Source organism: Mus caroli, unplaced genomic scaffold (genome assembly GCF_978045245.1).
Source record: "Mus caroli unplaced genomic scaffold, Mus_caroli_1 scaffold_7, whole genome shotgun sequence".
Taxonomy (NCBI): domain Eukaryota; kingdom Metazoa; phylum Chordata; class Mammalia; order Rodentia; family Muridae; genus Mus; species Mus caroli.
Genome location: NW_028227262.1, coordinates 115672547 through 115687106, shown reverse-complemented (window position 1 = coordinate 115687106; position 14560 = coordinate 115672547). Strand labels below are relative to the sequence as shown.

The window sequence follows — 14560 nt, the reverse complement described above, 5'->3', positions numbered from 1 at the left end:
TCTTTCAGTATCACACAGGGTTCCTTCCGGCACCATGAATGCTAGACTTTAGGGGGTGAAGCTTCTAATTTATGTGACTCCACTTCTCAATATGCCTTTTACCATCAGCTTGTGGAAAACTTTTTTGAGATTAGACTCAAAAACTTCCTTTTGGCAATGATGTGCTCTTCAGTTTCTGTTTTCCTGTCAGTGAGTTATAAAACTAGCCCAGGGCTAAGGAGAGCTTTAAGGCAGTTAGAACAAAGGAGAGGAGTCAAGAGAATTGCACCTTGTGGCGAAAGGGTAACTCAAGGCCTCAGCTCTGTGGTCCATGCTGAGGGTCTTCAAAGGGGAAAGTGAAGCACTTTCAGAGTTGAGGCTGAGTGTCAGGTGTATGGCAAACCAGCAAGCATAGGAGATGGCCAAAGAACTGAAGCTTGTAACTGCTGTGACTCCAAACCTCACTTACCACTGAGCTATCACTCTTTCCCCATTCTGGGGCTTTGAGAGGGCCTTTGTTTTCCTGATAAAGCAGGAAGTCAGCAGTGCTGGGGCTGGCTGATAGTTAAACAGTAAGGCCAGCACCTACCTGAATTTTTTTTCTTGAGTAGAACATTTATTATAGGTAAATGGGAGAGCATAGCCAGACAGAGGGATATCTTGGAGAGTCCTGAATGGACATGACCCTGAGCCACATCAAAGAGGGAGCAGGTAGAGCTAGATCAAGAGGCCAGGAGAGTAAATGAGAAATAAGAAAGACCAAGTAACCAAAAAGGCTGGATTATGTGTGGAAGGACAGCTGGGAGAAGGGATGCCCAGCCCTTGGGATAGAAGGCAGGGTATGCCAGAAACAGCCTGTAATAGGTAGGGAGTAGGGATGCTGGCAGCACCTGGCAACCATTCGGTTTCGTTTGTCAATTAGGCATCTCCTCGGGGTTTGGAACTCAACAGTAGGGAGGACTAGATTGAAATGATTCCATTATAATGTCAAAAGTTGTTTTAAACGTTTGAAACAGGCTTTCTGGTCCTGTATTCTTCAGGGACTAGACACATGTATTAGAGCATACCAAGAACTACTCCCACCTTTCTCTCGGGTTGTGCGTTTTCAGACAGGAAAAACTACATTACTACTAGGCACAGCTATATCAGTTTCTCCAGATATGTGTTGGTTTAAAAGAAATTTGGTTTCTAGAAGTAATTTCTCCTCATCCAGAATGCTGAATACCTTGGTCTGTGTTTATCCGAACGTGGCCAGGCTGGACTTTTGCTGATTGTCTAGATTTCATTACCTGACTACTATCCCTAATGCCAACTAAGGCCAAATTAGCAAAGTTCTCACCTTCCTTCCTCTTCATCCCGTCTGTTCTTGGCCTCACCACTACAAAGTTGGTCAGTGCACTCAACACATTCTTACACAACCTACCTGATTCTTGACCTTTCCTTCCTGTATCAGGAAAAGGAAGAGTGGGGGGAGAAAGGAGTGGTACCAGCCTCAGCCTGCTTCTTTTACCACAAAAATCAGCAGTCTCTGAGAGGCTCCATAGGATGCTGCTTGAAGATTTACCAGACTGGGACACAAGGCCACTTCTTCTGCAAGCCCAGGGCTGCAGATAGTGAACATTTCATACGTTCACTAGAGTGAAGATTGGAGATGAGACTGCCCTGTCCATTGTCTCTGCAAAAGAAAAGCTATTTCTTTTTGAGAGCACAAGGCTCAACTTCCTCCTGTTAGACCAATGGAATTGATAGAGAGCTCCAGTTACCTCCGCATCAGAGTAAGCTAGGAATCTTAAGAGATCCATACTTACATCTATAGTGGTCACATTATGAATGATCAGATGTCAACCTTTCCCACGGTTAGAACAGCTGCTCAGAGCGCATGTCCTAAAGAGGTGATCAATTACTAACATTTTCAAAGTTCAGTACACATGGGGCTGTGGCAGAATGAAGAGCAGCCTCTGCGACAGATACATAATCACTTAGTCTCCCGAAGGGTATGTGCAGAAGTGGGTGGATGTGGGTGGTGGGGAGGGGTATGTGTGTGTTATGTAGGTGTGAGATGGGTGAGTGAGTAAATATGGTATGTATAGGTATGGGGTGTGGTGTGAGGTGTGGGTGTCCAATAACCTCATTTCCTGCTGATAAACAGAATCTATCAACACTGTCACCTGACATTTAAGAGCCAGTTAATTCTTCTATGCTGTCTTTGCCACGCTCAGCATTTCTTTGATCAATATATGCCTTCTTACTTAAGAAAGCTTCGGAAACTTCAGGAAGCCTCCAGGAATGTACAAGCCAGCATTTCAGGGAAGCTCTAGGCATAAGTTATCATGTTACTTTAATATCACGTCGTAGATTTGCTATAACTTAGAGTAGACAGAATGCACAGTTTTCCATTGCTCCACACTGCTCCTGTCGTGGCCACGGCAAACTCCACTTGGCAGCTGAGCCTGCCATTTACCTAGTCAATTTTGGGGATTGGTTTTGCTGCATTCATTTTTTTGTTTGTTTTTCATATTTTGTGTGTGGTCAATTTTCACATAGTAAAATTATTTATTTGTATAATAAAAATGGAGAATTTCTAGCTTTTTAATGGATGCTACCCAAAATATTTTTGATAGCATTAGGTCAGTTATAATATTTTGGATCTTAAGACCATGAGTGCAGTGTCAGAGTAATCTCTGCCTCTTCCCATTGATGAATACAGATAGTTCTATGGATCAGACTTTGTGTCACAAAAGAAAGGAATTCAGAGCCTTAAAAGCCCTAAAGTGCTTTGAAATATTATAATAATGTTACTTAAAGTTGCTTTCATCTAGCCTGCCACATGAAACATTATGATGGCAATGATGTTGCCTTGCCATAAAACAACATGAATAATATTATCATTTGAGAGGAAATGCAGTGTTTTATGTCCACTCTCCAGCAGAGCGAGTTAGTGAACAGCGAGGATAGTGCAAGGATTATTAGAATTTTAAATCTACAGCACTATAGTCTACTCCTCCTTCCAGGTCAGTTCCCTTGAGTCACGTTCGCTTGTTTGTGCCTGTGCTGCGGTGTTTTAATCTTAGAGTCTGGTTCTCAAAGGAACTTTAGCCTTAAAGGTTACTTACATGCCTGGATCACACTTCTGGCCCTCTCTTGGGCTTGGTAATCTAGGAAAAGAATAATCACAATACATACTACTTGGGCCATGTTGATTTCTACCCTATATAGTAAGTTAGTAAAGTCTCAGTGGGTCCTATGCTGGGCTCCAAGCCCATACAGCCCTTTCTGCAAAGGACCCACGTACTCCAGCCGAGAAAAGGCTTCTCTGCCAAAGAGGCAAAACATAGATGACTGGAAACGGAACTTTGAGATAGATGGGATTATTTCTGGTTGCAATTATTAAGATATAACTTGGACAAATAAAACCCTAAAGGAGAGTAATGGCTGTTTACATTTCTGGTTTATATGAATACTGAGAAAGCTTTACGTGCTAATATTTTAGTTTTCCTATGTCAACCCATGTACCATTGTATGACACAATTGTTCCTATTTTACACAAGATACTAAGGCAGTGATATTTGAAGAAATTTGTTCTTGCAACATGCTAGAGACAGGATGCAAGTATGGCAGTTGAGAGTCCTAAGAGCTAAAAAAGAAGTCTTGACTAGTATGACTAAATTATTGTTGATGATCTCCAAGAAACCATGAGAAGCTTAAATAAGCAAAACTCCTATTCAGCTGTTTCAGTATTTTCCTAAGGAATCTATTTAAATGTTGTGATATTTCATTTACTATCCATGTACACACACACACACACACACACACACACACAACTTGTTTGGATAAAATCCATTCTCCATCTCTTCTCATATCCCCACCACCATTACCCCTCATACAACTTCATGTACACTCTCCTTTCTTTTTAAGTGTTTCAATACCCTTAGTCTATTTAGTACTTCCTGTATGTGCTAGGTGTAGGACCATCTGCTGAAGGATGAGTAACTACTCAGAGCCCACACACCTTAAGAAAACTGACTTTCCCTCCCCCAAATAGCCATCAGATACCAGCAGTTCTTTAGATACAGGTGGAGCTTCATGCGTGCCTCCCCCATCGATTTTAGAGTTTGGCTGATTTAAACCTGTACAAGTCTTGTGCATACAGTTCTAGCCACTGTGAGTTCATGTGCGCAGCTATGCTGCCTTGTCCAGCAAACACTGTTCCCTTGTCCAGCAGACAGCCAATTCCTCTGACTCTTAAATCCTCCTTACCCTCCTTCCTTCTCAATGATCTTCAAACCTTAATAGGAAAGGATATGATATAGATGTCCCATTAAGACACAGCATGGGCAGTTCTTGACCTTATGTTTCCAGAGTTAGTGGTGTCTCAGCAGATCCTGTAGGCTCCAAGTCCAGGAACCCTTCTTCCAGAAGATCCAAGCCCCCTGGCAGAGAGAAGAGTTTTCAGACAGAGAAGCAAAACCATACTGATATTTAGTACTGAGCACTCCACAGACTCAGCACATTGGCCAGTTGTGGTTCTTTGTATTAATCGCCGTCTACTGTAAAAGGAAGCTTCTCTCTTTTGGGTTGATCAGGGAATCAGTATGTGGGTATAAAGATTAAAACGTAAAGTCATTTGTTACTATGTTGATTTAGCAGAATAATAGTAGTAGGCTTATGACTTGGCCAGTCATAAATTTTTGGCCCAGTTGATGGTACTAGAAATGAAGACCATCTCATAGGATGGGCTTTAAGTCTAAGCAGAAAGTAATTGGTTACTCCCCTGGTATTCCTACCATTATTATACTGTTGTATATATCTTTGCCAGACCAGTCATCATTATAGCTTACAAGGGTCATTGGGTGAGACTGTTGATGACATTTCTTGTCTCATAGCATCCATAGAACCTTGCAACACTATGAATCCTATAGGGAAGACCCAGATCATTATTAGCTTGATTTTTTTCCCATGTCCTATAATTCAGATATGTAGTATCTTCAGCAGTAGGATCTTAATGATCAAGCTCTAGAGGGTAATCAATGACAATAGCCTTGGCAATGTGTATGAAATCCTATTGACCAGCAAATCAAAAAGATGTAAGCAATAGCCAGAAGCTGAAGAGAAACTTAAAACATATACAGGAGACACACGTTACGTGTTCAGGCCACAGGCTCTGAAGCTGCTCCTGTTTCAGGAAATTGATTAAAGCAAGGAACTGACTAAGGAAGAACAGGACAGGACTGGTGAGCTGCCTCAGTGGGGAGTGGCACTTTCTGTGTAGGCCTGACAACCTCAGTTTGATCCCCAAAACTCATAATGAAAGGAGAAAATGAGGTGTGGGATGTGGAGCAGTCGGAGGGTGCATGGGGAGGGGTGAGAAATGGAATATGGAGTGTAAAAAATGAAAAAATGAATTACAAATAAAATTAAATTAAAAAGTTGTTAGAGAGAGAGAGAATGAACCCTTCCAAGTTTATCTCTGACCATCACACACGCTGTAGCACACAGAAACATGCATGCATTCATATTCACACATAGCAACACACTAAGAAGAATAAGAAGTAGTAAAACAAAAGAAGTAGACACAAGAGTCTAGCGTGCCTTAAACTTCTAATGCTGCCCCAGTAGTGAAAACAGCAAGATGGCTAGGTACTCCACACTCCAGGAAACCTGTAGGTATCTGATGAAATGATGGTTTTTTGCCTTCTCTTCTTCCAGTGCTTTCCCCTGCTCAAGAGAGCCACGTGAACATGGACCTTCCCCCAGTGTCTGAACAGATCATGCAGACGCTGAGTGAGCTTGCCAAGTCCTTCCAGGACATGGCTGACCGCTGCTTGCTCGTCTTACATCTGGAAGTGAGGTAGGCCAACTAAGCACAGAAAATGATGGTGTCATGACCCTCTGTGACGTAATTCACATGTTGTCTCGGGGGCTGGGGGGGGCGGGGAATCAAGTGCCAGCATAATTTTAGTTTTTGCTATTAATATTGTCCTGTTCTTATCCTGAGCGTGATGTTTAGCAGTATTCAGTGTTCTTAAAGGATGTGAGTGTATGCTGGACTATGAGTGCAATGACTCAAGAGTGTGTGGCCTGTGATGCAACCTGGATTTGCGCATGCACACCAACCATGTGGATGATCTGAGGGCTAGCGACCAGGTCATTTTTACAAAGCTTCAGTTTCCTCTTAAAATGAGAATAGGAGTTCCTACCTCAGATGTTATGAAGGAAAGCTTGAATAATTTGTACCACTTCTGCCATGTATTAAGTCAAAAGTTTGAAAGTTAGAAAGATGTTCTATCTAAGAACCACAAAGCCCCTCTTCAACAGACTTAAAACCCAATTGAGGAGATTAAGGCAAAGAATGACCCTACAGAAGGGCTTTAAGTTCGCCTCATTCCTTCTGCTGCAGCAGGAGGACACTCCGCGCAGTTGCACATCTTCAGCTGTCTACTCATTTGCTAAGCATTTTAATAGGTGTCTTCTCTGTACCAGGCTGTGCTCGAAACACTCTGACACAGCTATGAGCAAAATGCTGCAGGTCCCTGTGCCCCTAATGATGCAGCCAGCCACTCACAGATAAGGCAGCAAAGATACTTTCAGATAGTCATAGCTAGGGCAATAAATAACAATGAGAGGCCAGTGATGGCTCAAAGGGTTAAGCCACCTGTCTCCAAGTGTGCTGACCTGAGTGTAACCCTCAGACCACATGATGAGAAGAAAGGACTGGCTCTCAATTGTCCTCTGGCCTCCACCCTAGTTAGCTCATGGTGTGCTCACACAAATCAATTAAATAAGTAAATAATTTTATAGCATGGACTGCAAATGCAAGCCATGTAGCTCATGTAAATTAGCTCGTACAGGGTAAGCATCCTTAATTGAAAATTCAGACCTGAAACTGTTCTCTGAACTTAAGCATTTCATATGCCCAGCCAATAAATCTGTGTATATATCCTAAAATTCAAAAATGTTTGATCCCTAGTATTTTCAGTAAGGGACTTACAAACAGTAGCTACATTTGAAAATGTAGAAGGAAGGAGGCAAAATGAAGCATATTTTGTTTATCCATACATACGTGCATATATATATATATATACATATATATGTGCATATATATATATGTATACATATATATGTGTGTGCATATATATGTATAGTGTTGACACAAGGTTAACACATAAACAGTGAGTTACTTTTCATTTTCTGTGGTAAGACTTGGCATCTTCACATTTTCTACTTAGAGTGCATCATGGTGAGGACATTCCACATGCTCAGTAGCTACATGTGGCAAAGGCACACTGGTAAATACAGTGCATAAAAGTTAACTAGGAAGTGAGTTGTTTAGACAGGACATGTGGTAAAGTGACAGTAGCCATCCAAACAAATACCTAGACAAAGTTTCAGGGAGGAGCCGCACTCAGAAAGCTCCTAAGACACAGTCCAGGCAAGTTGGAGGCACTGAGAAGAGCCTAACGCATCTGCAACCAGATGAGCGGGGCAGGTGGAGGGAGGAGAGAATACTGTAAAGGACAATCTGGAGCCTAATTGTGAGCAGTCGTATATCCGATGCACTGGAGATCTTCAAGACCAAGAGAACGAACAGTTCCAAGTGTGTTCTGGGTCTATTAGGAAGCCATTGGAGAGGCTTCTCCCATATAGGTGGGGGTGCTAGTAATTAATATTTTTAAAGGACTGTTCTGGATGTTGTATGGAAATGGGACTACAGAAAAAATAGGGTTACCAGTTGAGGCCTGTTAGGAGCATCAAAGTGACAAGGTAGAAACAGGAAAGATGTAGAACTTGGAACATATGCTAAAAGTAGAAATCGCAGAACTTATGGACAGATTGGCTTGGGTTCAGGAATGGGTGGCAATGAGAAGAAAAAAAAAAAAAAGACTCACAGAAACCAACCAGTTCAGAGCGATTTGTGGATGTAAAAGATATGAACACCAGTAGGCAGATAATGAAGAGGGTAAGACAGGAACATTACATGTTTGAGGGCAGCCTGGACTGTACCTCTGTGGCCACATCACCCTGTGAGTGCCTGATATCATCAACTGAAGCAGGACAGACTGAAGGAGTAGAAAGGTCAGGGGTACAGATTAGACGTTTCAGAATAGGAGAACTCAAGGTGTTCACTCTAAGAAGCTTATCTGACACCTCGGCAGCAGTGCCAGCCACTGGATCACTGGATACACACCTCTGAGACCCCAGGGCCAGAGAGCCTGCTGTGACCTGGTAGTACATTTTCCTCTGTGGGTTTTGGAACAGTATTAAAGTTGATTAAATATTTTCTCTAATTTGAAGTTTCTCTATCATCTATGTTTTAAAAGTAAAAACACAAGTTTGGTTTACAGTTAAGAGGAATATATTTAGGCTCAGTTAAAACTTGGATGGCTTTGAGGCATGTTAATATCACTTCCTTATATGCCACTTGCTTTTGGCATTCTTTGCCTTCCCCACAATGAACTACTTATCTGTCGCTTGTTAGCACCCTGAGAGTGGAACAAAAGAAGTAGCCTGCAGGCTTAGAATCTGTTGTGCTCAGCATTATTCCTGAATTTATTCCTTATATTAACTTGTCTTGAAATAAAGCATCTCGCTATGTATTTTCTGATTTGTTTTACGATAATTTTTAGATTTGTTTTCTATTTATTTTCAAGCCGATAATGAAATGAAGCAGGCATTTTCTATGAATAGATAAATTCAGTGGACAGAGAAGAAAGAAAAAAAAGAAAAACACCCAGTAATATTCTGAGGCGACTGTTACCCTGGGTTGCAAAGCAAAACAAGAGAACAGCAAATTAATTACTCTTCCAGCTCCTGGGATTTTATGCTATTGATTGTGCAGTCTCAGGACATGTTCTACATTCAGAATCACCGACTTGGGTGTAGCTAATTCCAGGCGGGATGCTCTCAGCACGTCTGAGTAAGATCTTTGAAATCCTTAACCTCTGTCCTGTCCCTTTTGTTGTTTGTGCTTCTTACCAGTACTGTTCTTACAATGCCAAATGTGTCTCATCAACTCGATAAGCAATCGCACAATTGTAATATTCAATTCCATGCCTCCTTCAGTGTTAATTTAAAAATGGGAAAGGATAGTTTCAGCCTCAAGTTTAATGCTCTAGATGCAGAATTATTTTTCCTTTGCTCTGAGAATACTAAACATACTTTTTATAATTTTTTTTTATTTCTTGTTTTAACCCAGTTCCAACATTCCGTTTGTTTTCTATGAATCTTTCTCCATTCTGTCCTCATTCTTGCTGTGTGTGGATCACAGAAATAACTGACTTCTCCACATATGGCTGAGGCAATAAATGCCAACACTCTCTCTATCCTATAACATTGTCAGTGCTGGGAGGGGAGCCCTGGTGAGGATAAAAGGAAACAGAACAGATATTGTGCTAATCATCACATTGTGTGAACCAAGAGTGCAGGGCTGGAGAAGAGACTGCTCATGCCTCAGGTGTGTCTCATTCATTGTTATAAATGGCCCCGTAACTGAACCAGTCAGGATATCTGTATGACTTCTTCATAAAAATAAGCTCTTCCTATTTTCCTAAACAAGACTGTATTCTTGAAAGGAAATGAGTTGTTTTATGAACTGCAGTTTTACATGATAGCCCACTTGTAAGTCAGCCAGATGCATCTGCAAGTACAGAGCGTGTATTAATCACTTCTCTGTTGCTGCGATAAAATGTCGTGACCAAAAGCAACTTAAGAAAGAAAGAAAGTTCAGTTTAGCTTACAGTTCTAGTCAGTCATGGCAGATAAGGCATGGCAGCAGGAGCAAGAAGCAGAGAGACCACATTTTATCAACACACAGGAAACGGAGAAAAGAAATTAGGGGAGAGGTTACACACTCTCAAGGCCCACTCCAGTAACTGACTTCCTCCAGCAGGCCTCCACCCCTTAAAGGTTCCTGACAGGAACTGGCATGATGAAAAGTGATACTCTCTCTAGCACTTTCAGCCATAAAAACACGGCAGTAAGAACCAAATTAAAAATGAAAGCCATGTGAAATATATTAATGGATTGTGCCAGCAAAGGCCCAGAACAACTTCAAATGCCAAACTTTATCTTATTCCCCAAAATAGCTTTATATCCATAGCCCATATAAGTCTTTAATACTGTTTAAGTTCAAAGCAAAAGAGAAGAAAAAGTTCTTGAGTCTTACAGGTTCTGTGTTGAAAAACCCATCCAAAGAACATCTGACATTTTCCCCATGTCACTGTAGATCACGTTTAACCACCAAGCTGTGTCTTTCCACAGTTTGAGGCAGAAGGCAGATGACAACACCCCTCAAGAGATGAAAGGCAACCATTAAAAGTTGTTGAGAGCTTTTTTTTTCATATTTGAACTTTAGAAAAAGAAAATTAAGTTGCCATTTGAGTCTACAGTACCAAGGATGTCACCTTTATCAGCTGATTTCCCTTACCATCAGGAGGGCTCTAAGTGGGTTCAACAGCAACTGCCTGTCACTGTTGGGATCCTAAGTGTTCACTTTCTGAAAATCAACCATCCTGCTGTGCAATCAGCGGTGTTTGCAGAAAACCTTAATGCCAAAGTCAGGTGAAGGTCAGCAACAGCACACCAGAACCCAGAGAAAAATAAAACTTTATTTGAATTTGATATTCACTGGTGACATTTTTTTCTGATCATTTGGGGAAAAGAAGATAGCACCTTAAGCAGTAGCCATATCTCCTCCCTGCTGTCAGCTGTAGAATACCATCATAAAGATTTCACCTGCAGCGTCAGAATCTTCTAGCCCAACTCTTTTTTGATTTGCCTCTGAGTTCTACCAGCAGGCTACTTCCTCTTTGTGCCAAAGGTGGTCTTTGATCTTATCATTATACTGCTTAAAGTTCTCTAGGATGGAGAAATGGCTTAATGATCACTAGTCGGCACAGAGGACCCAGGTTCAGTTCCCAGCACCTATACAGGCACCTACAGATTCTTCATATCTGCTTCAGGCACAAGCATTCATGTGCATATGGAGACGCACACATCATTTTTTTAAATTTTTATTTAATCTGTAAAGTTCTCTTAAGGATCCCTAAACATTCTGGCATAAAATCCCCACGACATGGTCTCTACAGCTTAGGATGACATTCTACAGCCCATGTCTCTAACCTCATGTCACTCCTCTCTCATGTGATCTGCATGGAACAAAAAGGAACCTCTCACTTTTGCTCAGAGCCAATGTCCCATGTTCAAATTCATGCCTTTTAGCACACACTTCCTATTGAGTGTGGCTATGCTGCTAAGACTTTAAGCCTACTTTAAAGATACTTGAGTGAAGATGCTTATATTTCAACTAATGCTACTTCCTTTTAATTTCTGCAAGGTAGAGATTAATTGCACTAATCAAGATTCCTACTCCCTAGTGGGTCATTTTTCATTAATTACATCAGGAAGATCACATTGTAAAGGGGCTATGACCTGAGCCTTTAGTTGCATCTTGATCAAAACTATTCTTTTTGCCAATTAACTCAAGAATGTCAGATTGGGCTTTTTGTTGGTGACATTACTTATTAATTAACAGCTGTGAGGATAATCTGAAATCAATGAAATTTAACTATAGTCATTTATATTTGTATTTCCTCATATGGAACTTTCTAAGGATATTGCCTGAGAATGGACAGATTGCTCTGTGGTAAGACCACTTGTATAAGCATAACAACCTGAGTTTGAATCCCTCGAACCCATGGAACATAAAATGTCAGATGTGGCTATGAGTACCTAACCCCAGCATTGGGGAAACAGGTAAAGCTAGTTTGATCCTTGAATCTTGCTGGCTGGTCAGGGGAGCCAAGACGGCTTCCAGTTCACAACATGAAAACAGCCTAACATTGTTACTGTTTAGAAAAATGGTGGTGGTGGTGGGGAACCACTATGATATACTACAATGCACCTACATGACCAAAAACAAATACTTTTGAACTGGCACACGGTGCTGGCTACGATACAGAGTAACTAGAATGATGTGAGGAGGAGAGCAAAACAATAAAGCTCATTAACACATGGTTCATTTCTTCCAAAACTCGAGCTTCCCTTAGCCTCTGACTCAGCAAAGCATACTTCTAAGTAATTAGTCAAGAGCAATGAAAATTTATATTTACATAAAGCTAGGAGGAACTTAAAGGGGAAATTTAATTCTTTCAGCTCACAGTTTGAAGGGATACAGCCCATCAGGACAGGAAGGCGAGGTGGCAAGAGCAATAGGTGGCTAATCACACTGCATCTACATCCAGGAAACATAGTGAGAGGCACCATGAGTGGGACCTGGTGGCTTCCTTCTTCTTCCCTTTTTATTCGGCCTGAATTACCAGTACATCGAATGGTACCACCCATATTCTTTCCTTCTCACTAAATGTCTCTGAAAATACCCTCAAAGTTGTACCTATCGGTTTATCTCCTAGGTGATTCTAAATCCAGACATGTTAAAGATGAAGAACTGTAGTTATAGATGGCTGTGAGCCAGCATGTAGGTGCTGGAAACTGAGCCCAGGTCCTTGTGGGAGCCACTGAGCTTTCTCTTCAGACTATTCTTTTAGGCATTCTTATTATTCTGCCCCATTAAGCTGTGGCATCTTTAGTGCTGAAAACTGTCTTAGAGTTCCAGGTACTAGAGTAGTTCCTAGAAAATGTATACATGTTCAGTAAGTGACTCAATTGCATAATAAGCTGGCAATGATTAATGTAAAACTCGTGACAGTTGTCAGTTCTTACTGTGTGCTTCCTTCACATCAGACTCCATATGATATGCTTAGCATGGCCCCCTTGAGGCAGAAGTTACTATTATGCCTATTTCAAGGGAAACTGAGACAGAAAGATTCCACTATCTTGCCTAAGGTCAAACAGCTAGTAAGAACCAAAACTGGGTAACAAGACCAGTGGTCTCCCATCAAGGATGGAAATTCAGCCTCTCTGTGTCTTCATAACAACATCTCTCAAAAGATGCTCTTCACTATGCATACAATCTCGCCATTGAAAAGAAGTTCAGAAGTTGTCTATTTCTTACCAAGAGTATATGTATTAAATGAGCAAACCTCACAGACACCTGCTTGCTTCCGATCACTCAGCTGTGTATAGCTGTGATGGCATCTTGGTTAAGAAAAGACCAATGTGAGGGAGGGATAGGTAAAAAAACCGTGGCTGCTTCAAATATTTCGGTGCTCTTTCCCAGGCCGATCCATGACCTCATGGGGAAATTTTATATTAATTACTCTGCCCATTCCTCTCTCTCTTTCAGAGTTCATTGTTTCCACTATCTCATCCCTCTGGCAAAGGAGGGGAACTATGCCATCGTTGCCAATGTGGAGAGTATGGATTACGACCCTCTAGTGGTCAAGCTCAACAAAGACATCAGTGCCATGGAAGAGGCCATGAGTGCCAGCCTCCAGCAACATAAGTTCCAGTACATCTTTGAAGGTCAGAGCTGACCTCTGTGTCTAGAAGCCTGGGAGGGAGGAAGGGTCAAGGTGTTCATGAATGTCTGTATTAGAAATGGTTAATAATACTTGTCAGGAAAAGCGGTTTGCTGGTGTGTTTGGATTAGAACTGCTGCACCTAGCTTTCTGTATGGGTAGACAGATGCTGACTGCCACTTGCTCCTGGCTGATAGGGAGATTTTTATTAGCTAATGCTGATGTCTACCTGCCACCGAGACTTGGGAACATGTGCAGAGAGGACCACAAATTAACTCGAGAGGAGCTTGTTTAAAGAAAGAAAAGAAGGAGAGAAAAAGAAAAGCTCCGTACTTACACAGACAGGGAGTAGGGAACCTCGAACAGCCTTTGTCTGGTTGCCTCGTCCCTAGCAGGGAGGTTTCTCAGACAGAATGCATTGCTCGCTGAAGTGATCAGACTCCTTGCTCTGCCGATACTTAGAGCAGCTGCTTCAGTGCCCTCCCTCAGCAGCCTCCATCAGCAGTGCTGTGGGAGGCAGTATTACCTAGCGATATTTGCCTTCAGACTTTTAAAAAATATGGTGCCAGCCAAATAGTTCTTCATGTTGAATTCTACCACAAACCTTTTCTCTATAATCCAGTACCTAAAATAACCAAGCTATGAAGAGAAAGGCTTATTTTCCCGTTTTTGATCAAGGGTCTCCACTGCTTTTAGGTGAGGTGGGAGAGGTGAGGAGTCCAGACGGCAGAGACCAGGAGCTAATTAACGGCAGAGCCGCTGACCTTGTGGTCATTGTGTGAATAAAGAGACCAGTATCTCACCGTGCTCCCCACTAGGCCTCAATCCTAAAGGTCTCACTCCTCCCAGTAACGTCCACAAGAACCAGGCCCTTAACAAAGATCCTCTGGTAAAATTATATCATATGCCCTTTTGATTGTTTCTCAAAGCATGGACCTGGATATTACAAGTTGTCAGTGTCTTCACATAGAGTAGGACATTATCTAAAGATCGTGACAAGCTGCAGATGACAAGATGTTGGTACATGGCCACTACTAGCTTTATGAACACACAACAGCAGCTTTGCAACCTTTGCCCCCGAAGAGGTGAAAACCTCTTCTATGATGAAAGTTTTAAAACGGAGCTGTGAGAATGGAACGTTTTATGAAGGAGATTCTACCCAAAAG

The 14560-nt window shown here is 41.7% G+C and overlaps 1 protein-coding gene across 1 annotated transcript in view; it reads left to right on the top strand.

The window, feature by feature from the left end:
- The window catches only part of Exoc4 (exocyst complex component 4), a 735179-nt gene that overhangs the window by 664507 nt on the left and 56112 nt on the right, over nucleotides 1-14560 (top strand). The window contains exons 15-16 of the mRNA XM_021164590.3: nucleotides 5686-5827; nucleotides 13220-13398. Coding sequence (XP_021020249.1) covers nucleotides 5686-5827; nucleotides 13220-13398 — 321 coding nt within the window. The remainder of the gene's footprint in view (nucleotides 1-5685; nucleotides 5828-13219; nucleotides 13399-14560) is intronic.